Below are 13,190 nucleotides of genomic sequence, written 5' to 3' on the forward strand. Positions count from 1 at the left end.
CCTGGACGGTGCTCGTTAACGGCTCCTCGCAACGAACAAGGTGAGCAAAGGGGGTTTCCTGGACGAAACAATCTAGGTTATCGATCTACAAAATTGGCAAACTCAGGCGTGGAATCCAAGCAGCATTCGCGTCTGCACCATGCGCTGAGAGAAGAAGAATCGACCAGGCTGAAATTTACAAGTCGAGTTCAACTCACGAAGCGTTGGATGCTCCCATGTGGTTGGTTGTTGGATTCGGATTCTTAACCATTGCTTTTTCGAAGCCATGCGACAGCCACATGGGCAGCTCACTAACTAGGGAACGCAGCGGGCTGGTCACAGCCAGGGACATGGATGCTTTGCAGCATCTGCAGCGCTCAATAACGGAAGTTGTTTTACTCTGCAACTACAATGTGTAAGGGTACCCTCGCTATCGATAACCGAAATTATTACAAGCAAGCCCTCTGAGGGACGGAAAGCCTCAAGGCGGGGGAAGATGGTATCACAGCGGATTATATCGTTGCATCCTTGCTTCAAAGGCTCGACTGGGATGCTGTTGGGAATTGTGCCTTTCTCAGCTCCTCGCCAATGTACTCCCCAAGCATGACCAGTTTCTCCTCTTGGTACCGCCTCCCTACGAGCTGCAATCCTACCGGCGTGCCATGATACAATTCGGCGTGGTCTGCAAAGTCAAGTTAATAAGGATGAATCGTTGAAGAAGCAGCGGAATGGAAAACTTACAGCTCTGATAAACAAGGGCATCAGCTTCGTTCAATGGAATATAGTTTTGTTCTGCGACGTCTAGCGTTTGGTCTGCCTTTGTGACGGGAATCGCGATAGCACTATAATCCAGAAGGTTCACGAAACTGGTATATCCCACGTAATAGGATCCCCCCCGTGTGGGCGCCGCATACGGTGCAACCGGACAGATAAACCCGTCAACTGGACGGCCCGTGCCTGTTTGCGATGCAGTACTGTTCCAATATTCCATATATTCCTTTTGATATTCGCGCTTGGACACGTTCACGGCTGCAATTTCTTGGGCGTTCAATTGCGGGTTATTATTTTCGTAGACATAATCGAATGCCGCGACTCTTTCACCCGATAAACCGAAATGGTTCCGAGCATCTGCGCCGTTATCAAAGCTGTATATTGTGTGCTTTTGCAAGAAGAATATCAGCCGCTGACCCCCCAGTTGAATTCCAAAGGATGTACATACCGCTAGTTCCGCTGCTCTCGCATGACTTGGAGGCTTCCATTCAATGACCTAATGCAGGTTAGCTGGTTTGACATTTCGAAACTGACCGCAGTTTTAAGCCTACCTTGTGACCAAGCCGCGTCAAAGTATTTTCCATGATCTTCAGTGCACGGACAACCGGTGGCTGCGGTTTACATGAGCCATCGTGATAAACAATCCCAAAGGCCAACGCCCCTGAACCCTGACGGCTTTTGTTTATTAATGCCAGGGTTTCACGCTCTATATCATCCCTCCATGGGAGTTCAATCGCCATGGGATCATGAAGCCATGGTTGCTGGCTAAGTACAGCTTTAAAGATAAGCTTCAGATCTCGAGCGCTCTTGGCCATAGGCCCGATAACCGAAATAATTGAACCCTGCCCATCCATTGAATTGGCAGCGCCCTCATAAGGGATTCTACCAGCAGACGGGCGGATGCCATATAAACCATTATGAGCCGATGGGATGCGGACACTCCCACCAATGTCGGTGCCGAATCCCGCTGCAGAGCCTCCTAGAGCAATAAGTGCCCCTTCTCCGCCAGAGCTTCCGCCACTAGAAAGATTGCGGTTGGCAGGATTCCATGTATAGTCGATGATGTTATTGACCGTTTCTCCAATCATGAGCGTAGCCGGCACAGCGGTTTTACAGTGCAAGATTGCACCCAACGCACGGAGTTCCTTTACCAACTCGCTCTCGAACACACCACGCCGAGAATCATTTTTGATCCCCTGGAAGGTTCCTATCCAGCCAACATATCCCATGGTTGTCTCGACTCCCTTGACATGAAACTGGTCCTTCAAGCTAATCGGAAGCCCATGTAGCGGGCCGACTGGTCTCTTATGCTTAGAAAAATAGGCGTCCAGCCGTTGTGCATCCTGGAGTTCAGAGTCAAAAAAAATCTCGTGGAGACAATTTACCTGCAGCCTCATATCAGATTTTTGAACGTCGATTTACTTGAGAATCAAGCATACCAATTGATGAGCAAGGGCTGCTCTATGACAAAATGCCTTTGTTACATCAACAGCGCTCCATTTTCCAGTGGTAGTATGTGCGAGAATGTCGACAGCATCTGACTCTGTGACCTCAATCTCAAAGGGCGTTAGATACTGCTGGATGTAGCGCCCAGTGACATCGCGTTGCTCAGACGCTGGCGGGATGGCTTGCAAGCGCCATTGCTTGGGAATCAAGCGCAAGATCGATTCTCGCTTTGTTTTCGCCGCGAGCTCCCAGGAAACTGACGACATCTTCTTGGCTATATTCTTCGGTGAGTGAAGGTAGCTGCACATTCGGGGGAGGAGTCGCATCGGTTTATCAAGTCGAACCCCCCGGCCGAGAGAACTGCCAGTCAGTTGCTTGGCTCAGGAATTAGATATCCCAACTGGGACCCGTTGCAGGTGAAGCCAAAGCTTGATCTTCGAGGGCCCACGACGGCTCCATTTTGGACACTCATCGTGCGTGTTTCGCAGCGTGAGATGAACACAAGGTTCGTCCTCGGTGGCACCGTACCGCGGTTAACTGCTGCAGATGAGACGCTTATCAACCACTGGCATGGCAGTCGTCTTTGCGGTCTGTGCCGGCGTCCTTGAACATTTGTCGAACATTAAGATTGATCCGCTTCCCCGCCATCCAGCCCCGCCAATGATCCAAAGCATCACCGTCGCCATCGCTGCGACCACCGCCAGGCCATGCTTCCAGAGATTCCGGACAAGTCGCCGGGATGATCTTTGGAACAGCGTGCCAAGCGAATCTAGATGCACCGCTCATGTACACAGCATCTCCAGATCGGAGTCTGAGCACGGTACATTCCTCGTTCTCATGCCCCACGAGGAATAATCCGTCGCAGCCTAGGCTGATACTGATCAGTCCTTGGTCACACTCCTCGCTTACGTCTCTATGAGGATAAAGGGTGTCTCCGGGCGAATAGAGATTTACAATGGCGGCCTCTGCAGTTGTCTCCTGAAAAATACTGTGGAGGAGGATACCTATGTCTGAAGGGAAGGGAGGCGGAGGTCCTGGGGGATACTCTTTGGACGTCCAATTGTACTGGCCACCAAGAGTCATCCAGCGTAATTTACTATTGAGAGCAGCCTGGATCGACAACGGGCGATGTATTGAGGGATCCTTTGGGGAGAGTAGCCGAGTAGGGTCATCCTGGAAGAATGACGGCTTTCCCGTCCCAGGTATCTTCTGCTGTAAATTCTCTGTTGCTCGCTCTGTTTCAAACGGACAGCACGCCACGGCCGGATACGAGACATTATAATGTAAATGCAAGTTCGTCTGGTGGCTCTCATCCGAGAGATCGCGATGGAGCAAACGGGAAAAGAGTTCGACCTGGACGCGGGCGGCAACAGGGACGAGATGATCTGGAGACCTTGGTAGCATTAGCGATAGATGCTGCAAAAGCCCGGGTTGTTACTACCAGAACCTGCTGAATTCCATTAGCGCAAGCGCTCCCCATGCCATTCTGTAAGTCGTTCTTCCCAGCTTCGCTGCCCATGAATTGGCCCAAACGCGGACTCAAGGGTGCTTTTGGGGATTCGTTTCTCTAGAATGACTCCGTTGGGCAAATGGTCCTCGTCCAGTCCTTTGAAATCTAGGATCCGCGGGTGCGAATCGATCTGGGAGGGGCTCAGGCGGCGACATTCGTTGTACAGCTCGCGGATAGCTGCCGGGGCCCGTTCGTGGGGATTGAGCTGTCCAGTTGGACCCATGCGTGAGCTTCCTCCTGTAGTCAGTAGTAACTATCGTTCCGTGTCTGGAGTGCCTCAGCAAGAGAGAGAGAATCAATCCTTTTCTTTGGTGCGAGTTCGGTCTCTCAGAAAACACCGAAACTTCTTTGGGTTTTCAATGAACCACGAAGCTATATTGGGACTTTATTGGATGAAAAGCGCGTAGAATTCCGGTAACTTTGGACAATGAGCCAACCAGCGGCGCGATGCTGGCCGCGAAGAGAGGCGTAAAGCGAATTGTTGTTTGTTTGTGCGAGTGTTGTCCACTGGACTCCCCGGGAAACAAACAACAAGCAGCCTTGTCCCCCACCACCGACCAACCCAACGATGAAGCATCTCTCGTGAGAAAAGAGACTCAGCCAGATGCTGCGGACACTTGTGACGCTGGACAATGACATATAAACTCCCTGGTCTCTGAGCACTTGGGAATTTACTCATTCTCCAGCAAAATCGTTTACATCCCACGGCTACCCGTTTCGAGCGCCTCCGCTGCCAACGATTCTTTTTCGCGTCCCAATTCACCGACAGGCCACGTTCTTTAGCCCTCTATTACTATTATCTAGGAGATTACTGAACAGTAGAATTACAAAACCATGGAGAACTATCAGAAGATCGAGAAAATCGGAGAGGGTATGTCCAAGACGCACAACCAGACGCGCCCCCTCCCCTGGCTTCTAGACGCGAGGATTCACTGCGGGAATGGTGCTAAAGGCCATTCAATCTAGGAACGTATGGCGTCGTTTACAAGGCAAGAGACCTGAGCCACCAAGGCCGCATCGTGGCTCTCAAAAAAATCAGACTCGAGGCAGAGGACGAGGGCGTACCGAGCACGGCCATTCGAGAGATTTCCCTCCTAAAAGAAATGCACGACCCGAATATCGTTCGGCTTTTTAACATCGTTCATGCCGACGGACATAAACTATACCTCGTCTTCGAATATCTTGACCTGGATCTGAAGAAGTATATGGAAGCGCTTCCTGTTAGCGAAGGTGGTCGAGGGAAAGCACTTCCAGACGGTTCGAATCTCGATATGGGCCGATTGGGACTGGGTGACGCTATGGTTAAAAAGTTCATGGCCCAGCTTGTGGAGGGTATCCGTTACTGCCATAGTCATCGAGTGCTTCACCGTGATTTGAAACCCCAGAACTTATTGATTGATCGGGAAGGCAACCTGAAATTAGCGGACTTTGGTCTTGCCAGAGCTTTTGGCGTTCCGTTGCGAACATATACCCACGAGGTTGGATATTCCACATCGTCTTCGTTGAATACGCGTACTAACTGCTATATCAGGTCGTAACCCTCTGGTATCGGGCCCCAGAGATCTTGCTAGGTGGACGCCAGTATTCAACAGGCGTTGACATGTGGTCCATCGGAGCTATCTTCGCAGAGATGTGCACCCGAAAGCCATTGTTCCCTGGAGATTCAGAAATTGACGAAATCTTCAAAATCTTTAGGTATGTTGCACGACCAAAGCGTCCCCATGGCACGGCACTTGATTAACCTAATTATATCTAGAATACGTGGTACTCCTGACGAGAGGACATGGCCTGGTGTAACCTCGTTCCCCGATTTCAAAACCTCATTCCCCAAATGGAGACGTGAAGATATCCGCAAACTAGTTCCAGGTTTAGAGGAAAGCGGAATCGCGCTACTAGAAGCCATGCTTGAGTACGATCCTGCCCGTCGCATCTCCGCCAAACAGTCCTGCGTTCACCCTTACTTCCGCTCCTGTAGTTCGGCCTACTCTGGTCGCGGCAGAACAGTGAATTACCACTGAATAATGAAGTATCTTTATCGTGTGACACCTCTTCTTCAAATAATCTGCATCGCCAGGTTACGGCAGCTGGAACTCCCCTGCGAACGCCAATTCAGGGGAGATGGAAACTATCTGTTGAATCTACCCATGCCTGGCTCTTTTCCTCCCTTTGCTTTCAAAAAATATCCTCTTTGGTTTTTGCATTGTTTCCTTTATCCATACCAACAAAGTACCTACCCCCAGGACTTGATCTATATTTCCTTTGTCTGCATGGCGTGAAGGGGCGGAGATATGGAGTCATTTGCACAAAGTGAAAGTTGGGAACTAGTGCGCATAGATAATCCTCAACTTCTTGTAGTGCAATGGTATATTGTCAAAGAAAATTCTAACCATATCTTATCCAGAGTCAACTTTTGAAAGGGTATATTCCCCATAACCACCCACCCACGCTGGATAGGTCTGAACAACCAGTTGTTATCGTTGGGCACCCTGACTATGGAGCTCGATGACCCGAGAAGTTATGGAAATTTATTTACCCCCCCCAGATCACGAAACCATTCCCCAGCTTGCTCTTCAATGGGGATGGAAGGCCTCTGCTCCGTCCTACCAAGCTCATTCCTAGCAGAAACCCCACATTCAGGCAGCGCCATACTACTACTATCCTCTTCACCTTCTTTGATTCCCGCCCTCGTCGAAGCATGATCGTATGGAACCCGGATCAGCTTCACCCTGCTCTCACCAAAGCCCTTTTCGCGACCCCAAAAGCACGCACTGCGCATTAGTTCGACCATCTCGGCACCTTGCGCCGCGAGGACAGTTTCTTCACCAATCTTCTTCACGTCTGGGAGCGAACCTCGGGGTGACGATTGGCGACTCTGATGATTGGTAGTAGATGGTACTTCACTGTTTTCGGAGGCTGCAGAACTGTCCGAATCCAGAGCCATTTTTTCGAGTTTAGAATGCAATGTATCCGCCGAATCCGCATGGGGATGGGCCTCCGCCGGAGTTAGGTTGGAATGAACGAATATCCTCACATTCGGCAGGACGACAGTATTCGATGCACCATTTTTATATCCTGTATTCGAGAACGCTCCATAGTCGGATCCAACTGGTGGCCATCTCGCGAGGGTTTTCCTGCGTCGTATGAAATGTTTTGCAGATTCAGAGACATTTCTTGTAGCCTCCATATCCTCCAGTATAGACGCAGTCAGAACCCACATATCGCTTTCTTCAGGCGGTTGGACAACAGGGATGGGATAATTTGGACCCGTGAAAACAGCAGGGAATCTAGTCGGACAGTACTTCCCAGAGGACCTCAGGAATAACGTAGGCGATGCGAACGAGTCGAAATAGTTCTGTGGTGCATGGAAAAGGGAATTTCGTGCTATAAGGAGAGAAACTAAGTCTGTGGGTACCGGCTTTGGCGGTCTCTTCCTCCGGCCACGCTTCTTGTGATCACTGGCGTAATGATCACCAGCACCAAAAGCCCCAAAGTCCTTCTCCCGTTGTAAGACGTCTCTTTCCCCAGACTCAATTATACAGTAATCATCCAATCCAACCCAATCGCATATAGGGTCTTGCGCCGCCACACCAGCTATCAACCTTGGCTCCGTAAGAGCCAACATCAGAGCCAGAGAACCGCCAATATGCTTGCCAAACACGTTGATAGAACTAGGGTCGAGATTCCGAAGTATCCAATCAAACCCTGCGAGAGTATCGTGTACCGGAATCGGAAATTTGAAAGACGTTTGCTTCCCATTCTCATCAATCTGCGACCCCAGGCGATAATTAACTGTAACTGTTGTACACAGGCTTGTTGATGCCAGTAGCTGTGCGGAATCTATGGAAGGTTGCTGGCCAGCAGTAGAAATGGCACGAGATACATCATCCGAATGCGTGAAGAGCAAACCGGGCGGGAGGTAGAGAAGGACTTTCGACTTCTGTCCTGCTGGGACGTTGGGAGGTTCTATAACCCTATCACGAAAATCGATCATAAATCAGCAACTTGGAATGGTAATACAGATAGAATTGACACTGACAAACCTCAAGGAGATGCTACCACTGCTTCCAACGGGAACCTGCTCAAGGCGCTCACGATACCGCGGGTGCGAAGCATGGGAAGTCCATCGCACAGGGAATCTGCAGACAGAGAAACGGGTATGCGTCTGAGCTAGGCGCGCATTGGAAAACAGGAAGTGAATGACTGAAGCTAAATGGCGCATAGCGCCATCATGTCCGCGTCGCGTGCTAGCTGCGAGATGAAAGAATACTCCCTGGCTATTTAGTGATGTGTTTTGTTGTTGTGGCTTGAAACTGGGTTCTTGAAACTTGGGTCTTGATATTTGAACTAAGTTAAGGTACAAACCACCACTAACCCGGATTCCATTGATCAAGCACAAGATATTCTCCTCAGCTATTGATTATACCTGGAAGGAAAGCATAAAGGAGGGTCCAACTGACTCTTGGACTCCTTCAGACATTAGTGAGGAATATAATGGCTCGATAACATCACAGCTCTTTGTTAAGCCAAGGTCAAAACGGGGTTTATCACGCCCCAAGCATGGAGATGAACTATTGCAAGACATATCCTTTCAATGAACATGAGGATTTGACCACCCCCGGTGGACTCTATGGTTTCATCTATGGTCCTCGGATCTCTAGTGTTCATAGTGTTTTGCGTGAGATTCGGACCTCGCATACACGTTCTTGAATCGGCACCCGCGAAAATCGAGAAGTCCAGCGAACAACCTACATAACAAGCTTGGAAAGTGTTTAGGAGAATCAGGAGCACCGTGAACGGACTTGCGCTGATCCAGGTCTGTCAGCCGTGAGCTATTCCCTGGCCACAGGGACTGTCGTTTCGCTAGCAATACGATGCCAAAGACCAACTGGGTTACACAATAAACCAGCACTCGCTCTGTGGATGGGCGGTGCTCAATGGCTTCGTACGGGTATTCTTCGAACCTTTCCAACGCTGTCAGACTGGCTCAATTAAACATATTTTTATCAAACCAAGAAGTCGAAACGATGAAGATTATAGGCAAGATGTCACACTGCGCGTACGGCTCAACGATTCGTTATCGTGGACGCAATGGTATGACCACCATGCATGCTGTTTCTCGTCTCGTCGGCAACCGCGGTTCAAGATCGTCTATCGACCCCCCTCCCTGCCATGATAGGCTGCTGGCAAGGACCATCGCTCCGAAAATAGCCACAAGAGCAGCGGCATGCATACCCGGATCTAATCGGCACTTGATGAGTCGCAGGACAACATCACGCACGGCAACGAACGGGTACAGCAGCGTAGCCACGAGCTCGAGTCTCAGGGTTACCTTTTCGGCACTTTGCATATCTGATAGATGAAAGCGAAGTGGCGTGGGCCGTGAGTAGCCAGGCAAGGTACGAGCCGGGACCGTGCCAGCTGAAGATGATATTATCACCCGGGTTTGACGGGGGCCAAGACAACGGCATTTTTGGCTTCCGGAAATATGCATTGGAGGGTCGTGTTTGGGCTATTCATATAGTCAAAGTACGGAGAGAACCCTCCGGTAACGCTGGAGGTAATGATGGACACGTAGAAGAGCCAGAGTTTTGAAGTTAAGAGAAGGAGACTAGAAAAGATGTCTATCCCAGACATGGCTATATTGATTTTGTATCTTTCTAGCGGTTAGACGAAGAGGACTTTCTTTGGTGGCCTGTATCCTTGTGCTATTGGAGTATTGGAACCATTTTCTTTTTGATACTTTCCTTCGTCATAGCCGCTATGTATTAGTTATTATTCAATCACAATTCACTAAAATGACCTGTTTGCCTTCTTGAAATATGAATACCACTCATTAGGTCGGAGTTTCATTTTACTTCGCCACGGTTGCTTCTGGATTCAGCCTTGAAGGCGCAAAACGGCTGCCACTAACCAACTAGATGTCGTAAAGCCACCACAGCTGACAACGGGATGCCCTGTTGAACCAATTTTTGGCCATATGGTCGATTTTCTAAACGCTCCAGGGTAGTACGTCGTATATCTTTTGTTAATATGCATGCAACCTGCATTGCCATCGTATGATTCGTTATTGATATTTTTTCCCAATCGGATCGCCAAAACTTGCATGCCTTTGGACCACTGACGCTGCAATATCCATAACGGCGGGATGAGCTGCATAATCTCCGAAAAATAGCCACGCAGAATGACATGGATGACCATGTGGCATTCCCGCGTGGAGCTCGGAAGACGGGCTGGACTCGGCTAGTTATTCAAGAGGAGGGGATTGGAAGTTCCCGTATTTGATGTCATGGGACAGGAGAGTGATAAGATTTCGGCTACTCCAATCCATCACTCTATGTAATCATGTCGAATCCACTTCAGATTCATATAGAAGAATTCTAGGGTATCAAAACCATGATCAGGTAGTAATAGGCAGGTCGTGTAGTCAGACGTGTCCAAAAAGGAAATAGAAAAAGGCCTAGAAAGCGCTAGAACAATGATACTATGCTCCGAAACCCAGGGTCTAGAATGAAAGATATAGAAATGGTGTACAATGGAATAAGAAAAAGCACCTGTTAGAACATTGAACTCCGCTTTTTCGACAAGACATTTGCGTAGTCTTTATCATTGTCTCCAAAACGGATACCAAAAATGCTCCGTCTTTCCTTCAACCTGGGCGCCGGCGGCCTAAGTCCTGGAGCCCCTGCTACCAAAGGATTCGGCTGAGGCGGTTGCGGTCTTGTGCTGGAACTGAACCACGAAGGCGTAGATATTGAAATAGATGGGTGGCCTTGATGATTGGATTGAGACGGCCGTGGTGGCAACACGCTCGGGGGTGGACGCGCGGAGTTTTGAGGATTGACAGTAGATTTCTTCTTGCGCGACTTACTATCCTCTTTGCCGTATAGTTTCTTGAGTCGTTCTGTCTCTTCGTCGATCTGCGCCTGTCTCCTTCGTTTCTCGCGTTCTTCGGCTTCTAGGAGCTTTTTAGTTTGTTTCTCTGCCTCCTTTTCCTTCTGTCGCCGCTCGCGGGCTTCAATTTCGGCTTGTTGTTTCAGACGTTTTGTTTCGGCATCGATCTCCCACTGGGAGCGTGGATCTGCTGGTGGTGGGCGTGCCGCATGTACTGGCTTTGCCGTTTGCCGCGGAGGCATCAGGGGAGGGTTCTGTTGGCTGCTTTGTGCCCTTCCAGCAAGATTACTTTGAACGGATGCCCCGTTTACTGGTACTGCGGTACTTGATGGTTTCGAATCCGCAATGATACTAGGAGTCGGGGGGTCCGTGATGTTGAAGCTAGTCTTTAGGTGACCAAAATAGACATCGCGGATTACTGCCGCTCCTAATAGCAAAACGACCTCCAGGCCTTTGAAGTCTTCCATTTCTACACGGTAAAAATTAGGCTCATATAGCGTGACTTCTTTGAGGCCTTTGAAGATTGAGATGGTGATATCAGGCTCTTTACTCCGTTTTCTCGCATCATCAAGGAAGGCTGTTTTCCCGGTAAGATAGCATGTAAGGTCCTTGGAGAATTTGCCATCTTTTTGCCAGCTAAATCTCAGCTTCGGGGTCACGTCGGACGCTGCGGGGTCGTTTAAGGTACGGTCTACAGCAGAGGCTGAGGGACGACGGAAGGTCTGCTGGGGCATTTCAAAGTCCCACGACGCTGGAGCGTTCCATGATTTCGGTTTATGACGCACCAAAACCTGCTGCTCCGGATTGTATAGCTGGATAATGAACTCACTTGGAAGTATCGGTTCGGGGGGTGGGGGTATGCCGCCATTCTGCCGGATGGCCTCCTGTGAGAGTGAGGGCTGCGTCCATTTCGGAATCAACAGCACTTCAGCATAGAGAATATCTGGGCAAAATGCGTCATAAAATGCGACAGCGTATCGATTCTTCGACCCCGGCAGCGCCGGGTCTAGACGACGGACGGAGTATGCGGGCGTTGGCTCTTCCCCTCCCTGGCAGAAGTAGTAAATGGACTGGTACTTTGGTTTCTCGCTTGACGGCTTGATGTAGAATGCTATGGAAAGGTCTGTTAGCCAACAAGATTCCTAGGATAGGCAGGGTTGCTCACTGGGAAGGTTTTCATCAAGCATGTTGAACGGCAGCCTTTCCACTTGACGGTTGATGGCACATGGACGATGGCAGACGGAATAGTCAAGCTTCCTCAGATACAAAGAAAGCGGGAAGCTGACTAGCCAGTCAACCAGGTGTCTTGCTTCCAAATTGGATTTCAGAACTGAAGTGCACTGGGGCCAGAGGCGTGTTGAATGTGATACGGCCTGTGTCTGCGATCAAGCCTTAAGGTTGGGGGCGTCGTCACCACATGATTGGGTGACGTGAGCTTGAACTGTGCCGTCTATTTTTAACTTGAAAGGTGGGGATTCAGTTAGCTAGGTCAGTTAACTAGTTAACTAGTTAGTCAGTTACTCTGTAGTCAAATCTAGCAGTTTGACTTGTTAAGATGAAAGTTTAGGGTGGGAGCAAGAAGGCAAGGACTCCAAATATCCGAGTGCTGGATAACTATGAAATAACTTGTTCAATTCCTCAATGTTCTGGTGTTGAGCCCAGCTAGTTATCTTGTCTATCACAAGTGAGAGCTGACAAATCACTAGTTAACTAAAGGAAAGCATTCATCCTTGAGCATATCCACCAATATATGTGCGACAATTTGCAGAAACACCCCTCAGTGCGATACTGAATATGGTGACACCGCAACTGGCTTGCTGTTACGGGCGGAGTAACTACCTCCATCAACAACCAGTTTTGTCAAACCCCGTCTCGCGCCTCCAGATCTCCTTTTTAAACTCTTGACTGATAGTCAAGCCTACATACTCCGTACACCGTACGCCCTAATTCTTGGTCACTACGAAGATGTTTGGACGATTCAAAATTTTCAAACTGTCTTCGGACGAGTCCAAATCGACATCCCAAAAGCCTCCCTCTACTAGTACTAGCAACCGTGGCCCTGGGGCTAATAGAGCGGGTGAAGTCAAAATCGAGCCGAAGGGGTTGTATATCGTTCTGTGGAACACCGGGATGCCCGACAAATACCACTGGGGCCTTCTCGTTGCCACGGATCACGAATCCGGGATCCTCTTCCACCAGACTTTGATCGGATTTGACTGGAAATATGTGGTCGAAACGAAAAACGTTCAATATTCCAAGAGCTTGCTTGTTGCATTGAAGGTCGGTGCCGTTGAGAGCATTGATGACCAGTGGATCGCTGCCATCAAGACTTGCGTTCGCGAAACCAAAGTGACTGGGCTCTTTACCTGCCGTACCTGGGCTATGGCCGCACTTTTCGACCTTGCCGATGGAGGATTCATTGGGTTGTCGCCTGAGTGGCCGAAGATTCAGGAAATCGAACAGGAAGCGAAAGACTTGGGCATTCATGCGTATTACGGGGGAGTTAAGACTGTCACACGAAGCGATTTGACTACGGCTTAATAGTCAAAGCACTGCTTTTCTTGACTGCTCCATAGGCCCACCAGTTAGTTAG

At 49.5% G+C, this 13,190-nt stretch overlaps 6 protein-coding genes across 6 annotated transcripts; 2 read left to right on the plus strand and 4 right to left on the minus strand.

Annotated features, from left to right (window-relative positions):
• Positions 1-512: 512 nt before the first annotated feature.
• On the minus strand, positions 513-1,979 carry UREG_01098 (uncharacterized protein; the record flags this gene model as incomplete). Its single annotated transcript, XM_002541536.1, has 3 exons — positions 513-661; positions 721-1,246; positions 1,302-1,979. 3 exons carry the CDS (start codon positions 1,977-1,979, stop codon positions 513-515), a joined length of 1,353 nt encoding a protein of 450 aa, XP_002541582.1.
• Positions 1,980-2,754: 775 nt separating this feature from the next.
• On the minus strand, positions 2,755-3,929 carry UREG_01099 (uncharacterized protein; the record flags this gene model as incomplete). The annotated part of the gene is made up of 2 exons (XM_002541537.1): positions 2,755-3,589; positions 3,730-3,929. 2 exons carry the CDS (start codon positions 3,927-3,929, stop codon positions 2,755-2,757), a joined length of 1,035 nt encoding a protein of 344 aa, XP_002541583.1.
• Positions 3,930-4,540: 611 nt separating this feature from the next.
• UREG_01100 (cell division control protein 2) lies at positions 4,541-5,724 on the plus strand (the record flags this gene model as incomplete). Its single annotated transcript, XM_002541538.1, has 4 exons — positions 4,541-4,577; positions 4,673-5,184; positions 5,238-5,401; positions 5,463-5,724. The coding sequence occupies 4 exons, from the start codon at positions 4,541-4,543 to the stop codon at positions 5,722-5,724; spliced, it is 975 nt and encodes a 324-aa protein (XP_002541584.1).
• Positions 5,725-6,099: 375 nt separating this feature from the next.
• On the minus strand, positions 6,100-9,174 carry UREG_01101 (uncharacterized protein; the record flags this gene model as incomplete). Its single annotated transcript, XM_002541539.1, has 5 exons — positions 6,100-6,162; positions 6,240-7,677; positions 7,747-7,954; positions 8,456-8,677; positions 8,985-9,174. The coding sequence occupies 5 exons, from the start codon at positions 9,172-9,174 to the stop codon at positions 6,100-6,102; spliced, it is 2,121 nt and encodes a 706-aa protein (XP_002541585.1).
• A 1,086-nt stretch (positions 9,175-10,260) lies between these two features.
• On the minus strand, positions 10,261-11,784 carry UREG_01102 (uncharacterized protein; the record flags this gene model as incomplete). Its single annotated transcript, XM_002541540.1, has 2 exons — positions 10,261-11,708; positions 11,763-11,784. The coding sequence occupies 2 exons, from the start codon at positions 11,782-11,784 to the stop codon at positions 10,261-10,263; spliced, it is 1,470 nt and encodes a 489-aa protein (XP_002541586.1).
• Positions 11,785-12,562: 778 nt separating this feature from the next.
• On the plus strand, positions 12,563-13,138 carry UREG_01103 (uncharacterized protein; the record flags this gene model as incomplete). Its single annotated transcript, XM_002541541.1, has 1 exon — positions 12,563-13,138. The coding sequence occupies one exon, from the start codon at positions 12,563-12,565 to the stop codon at positions 13,136-13,138; it is 576 nt and encodes a 191-aa protein (XP_002541587.1).
• Between the last annotated feature and the right edge of the window lie 52 nt (positions 13,139-13,190).

Source organism: Uncinocarpus reesii, genomic scaffold (genome assembly GCF_000003515.1).
Source record: "Uncinocarpus reesii 1704 scaffold_1 genomic scaffold, whole genome shotgun sequence".
NCBI lineage: Eukaryota > Fungi > Ascomycota > Eurotiomycetes > Onygenales > Onygenaceae > Uncinocarpus > Uncinocarpus reesii.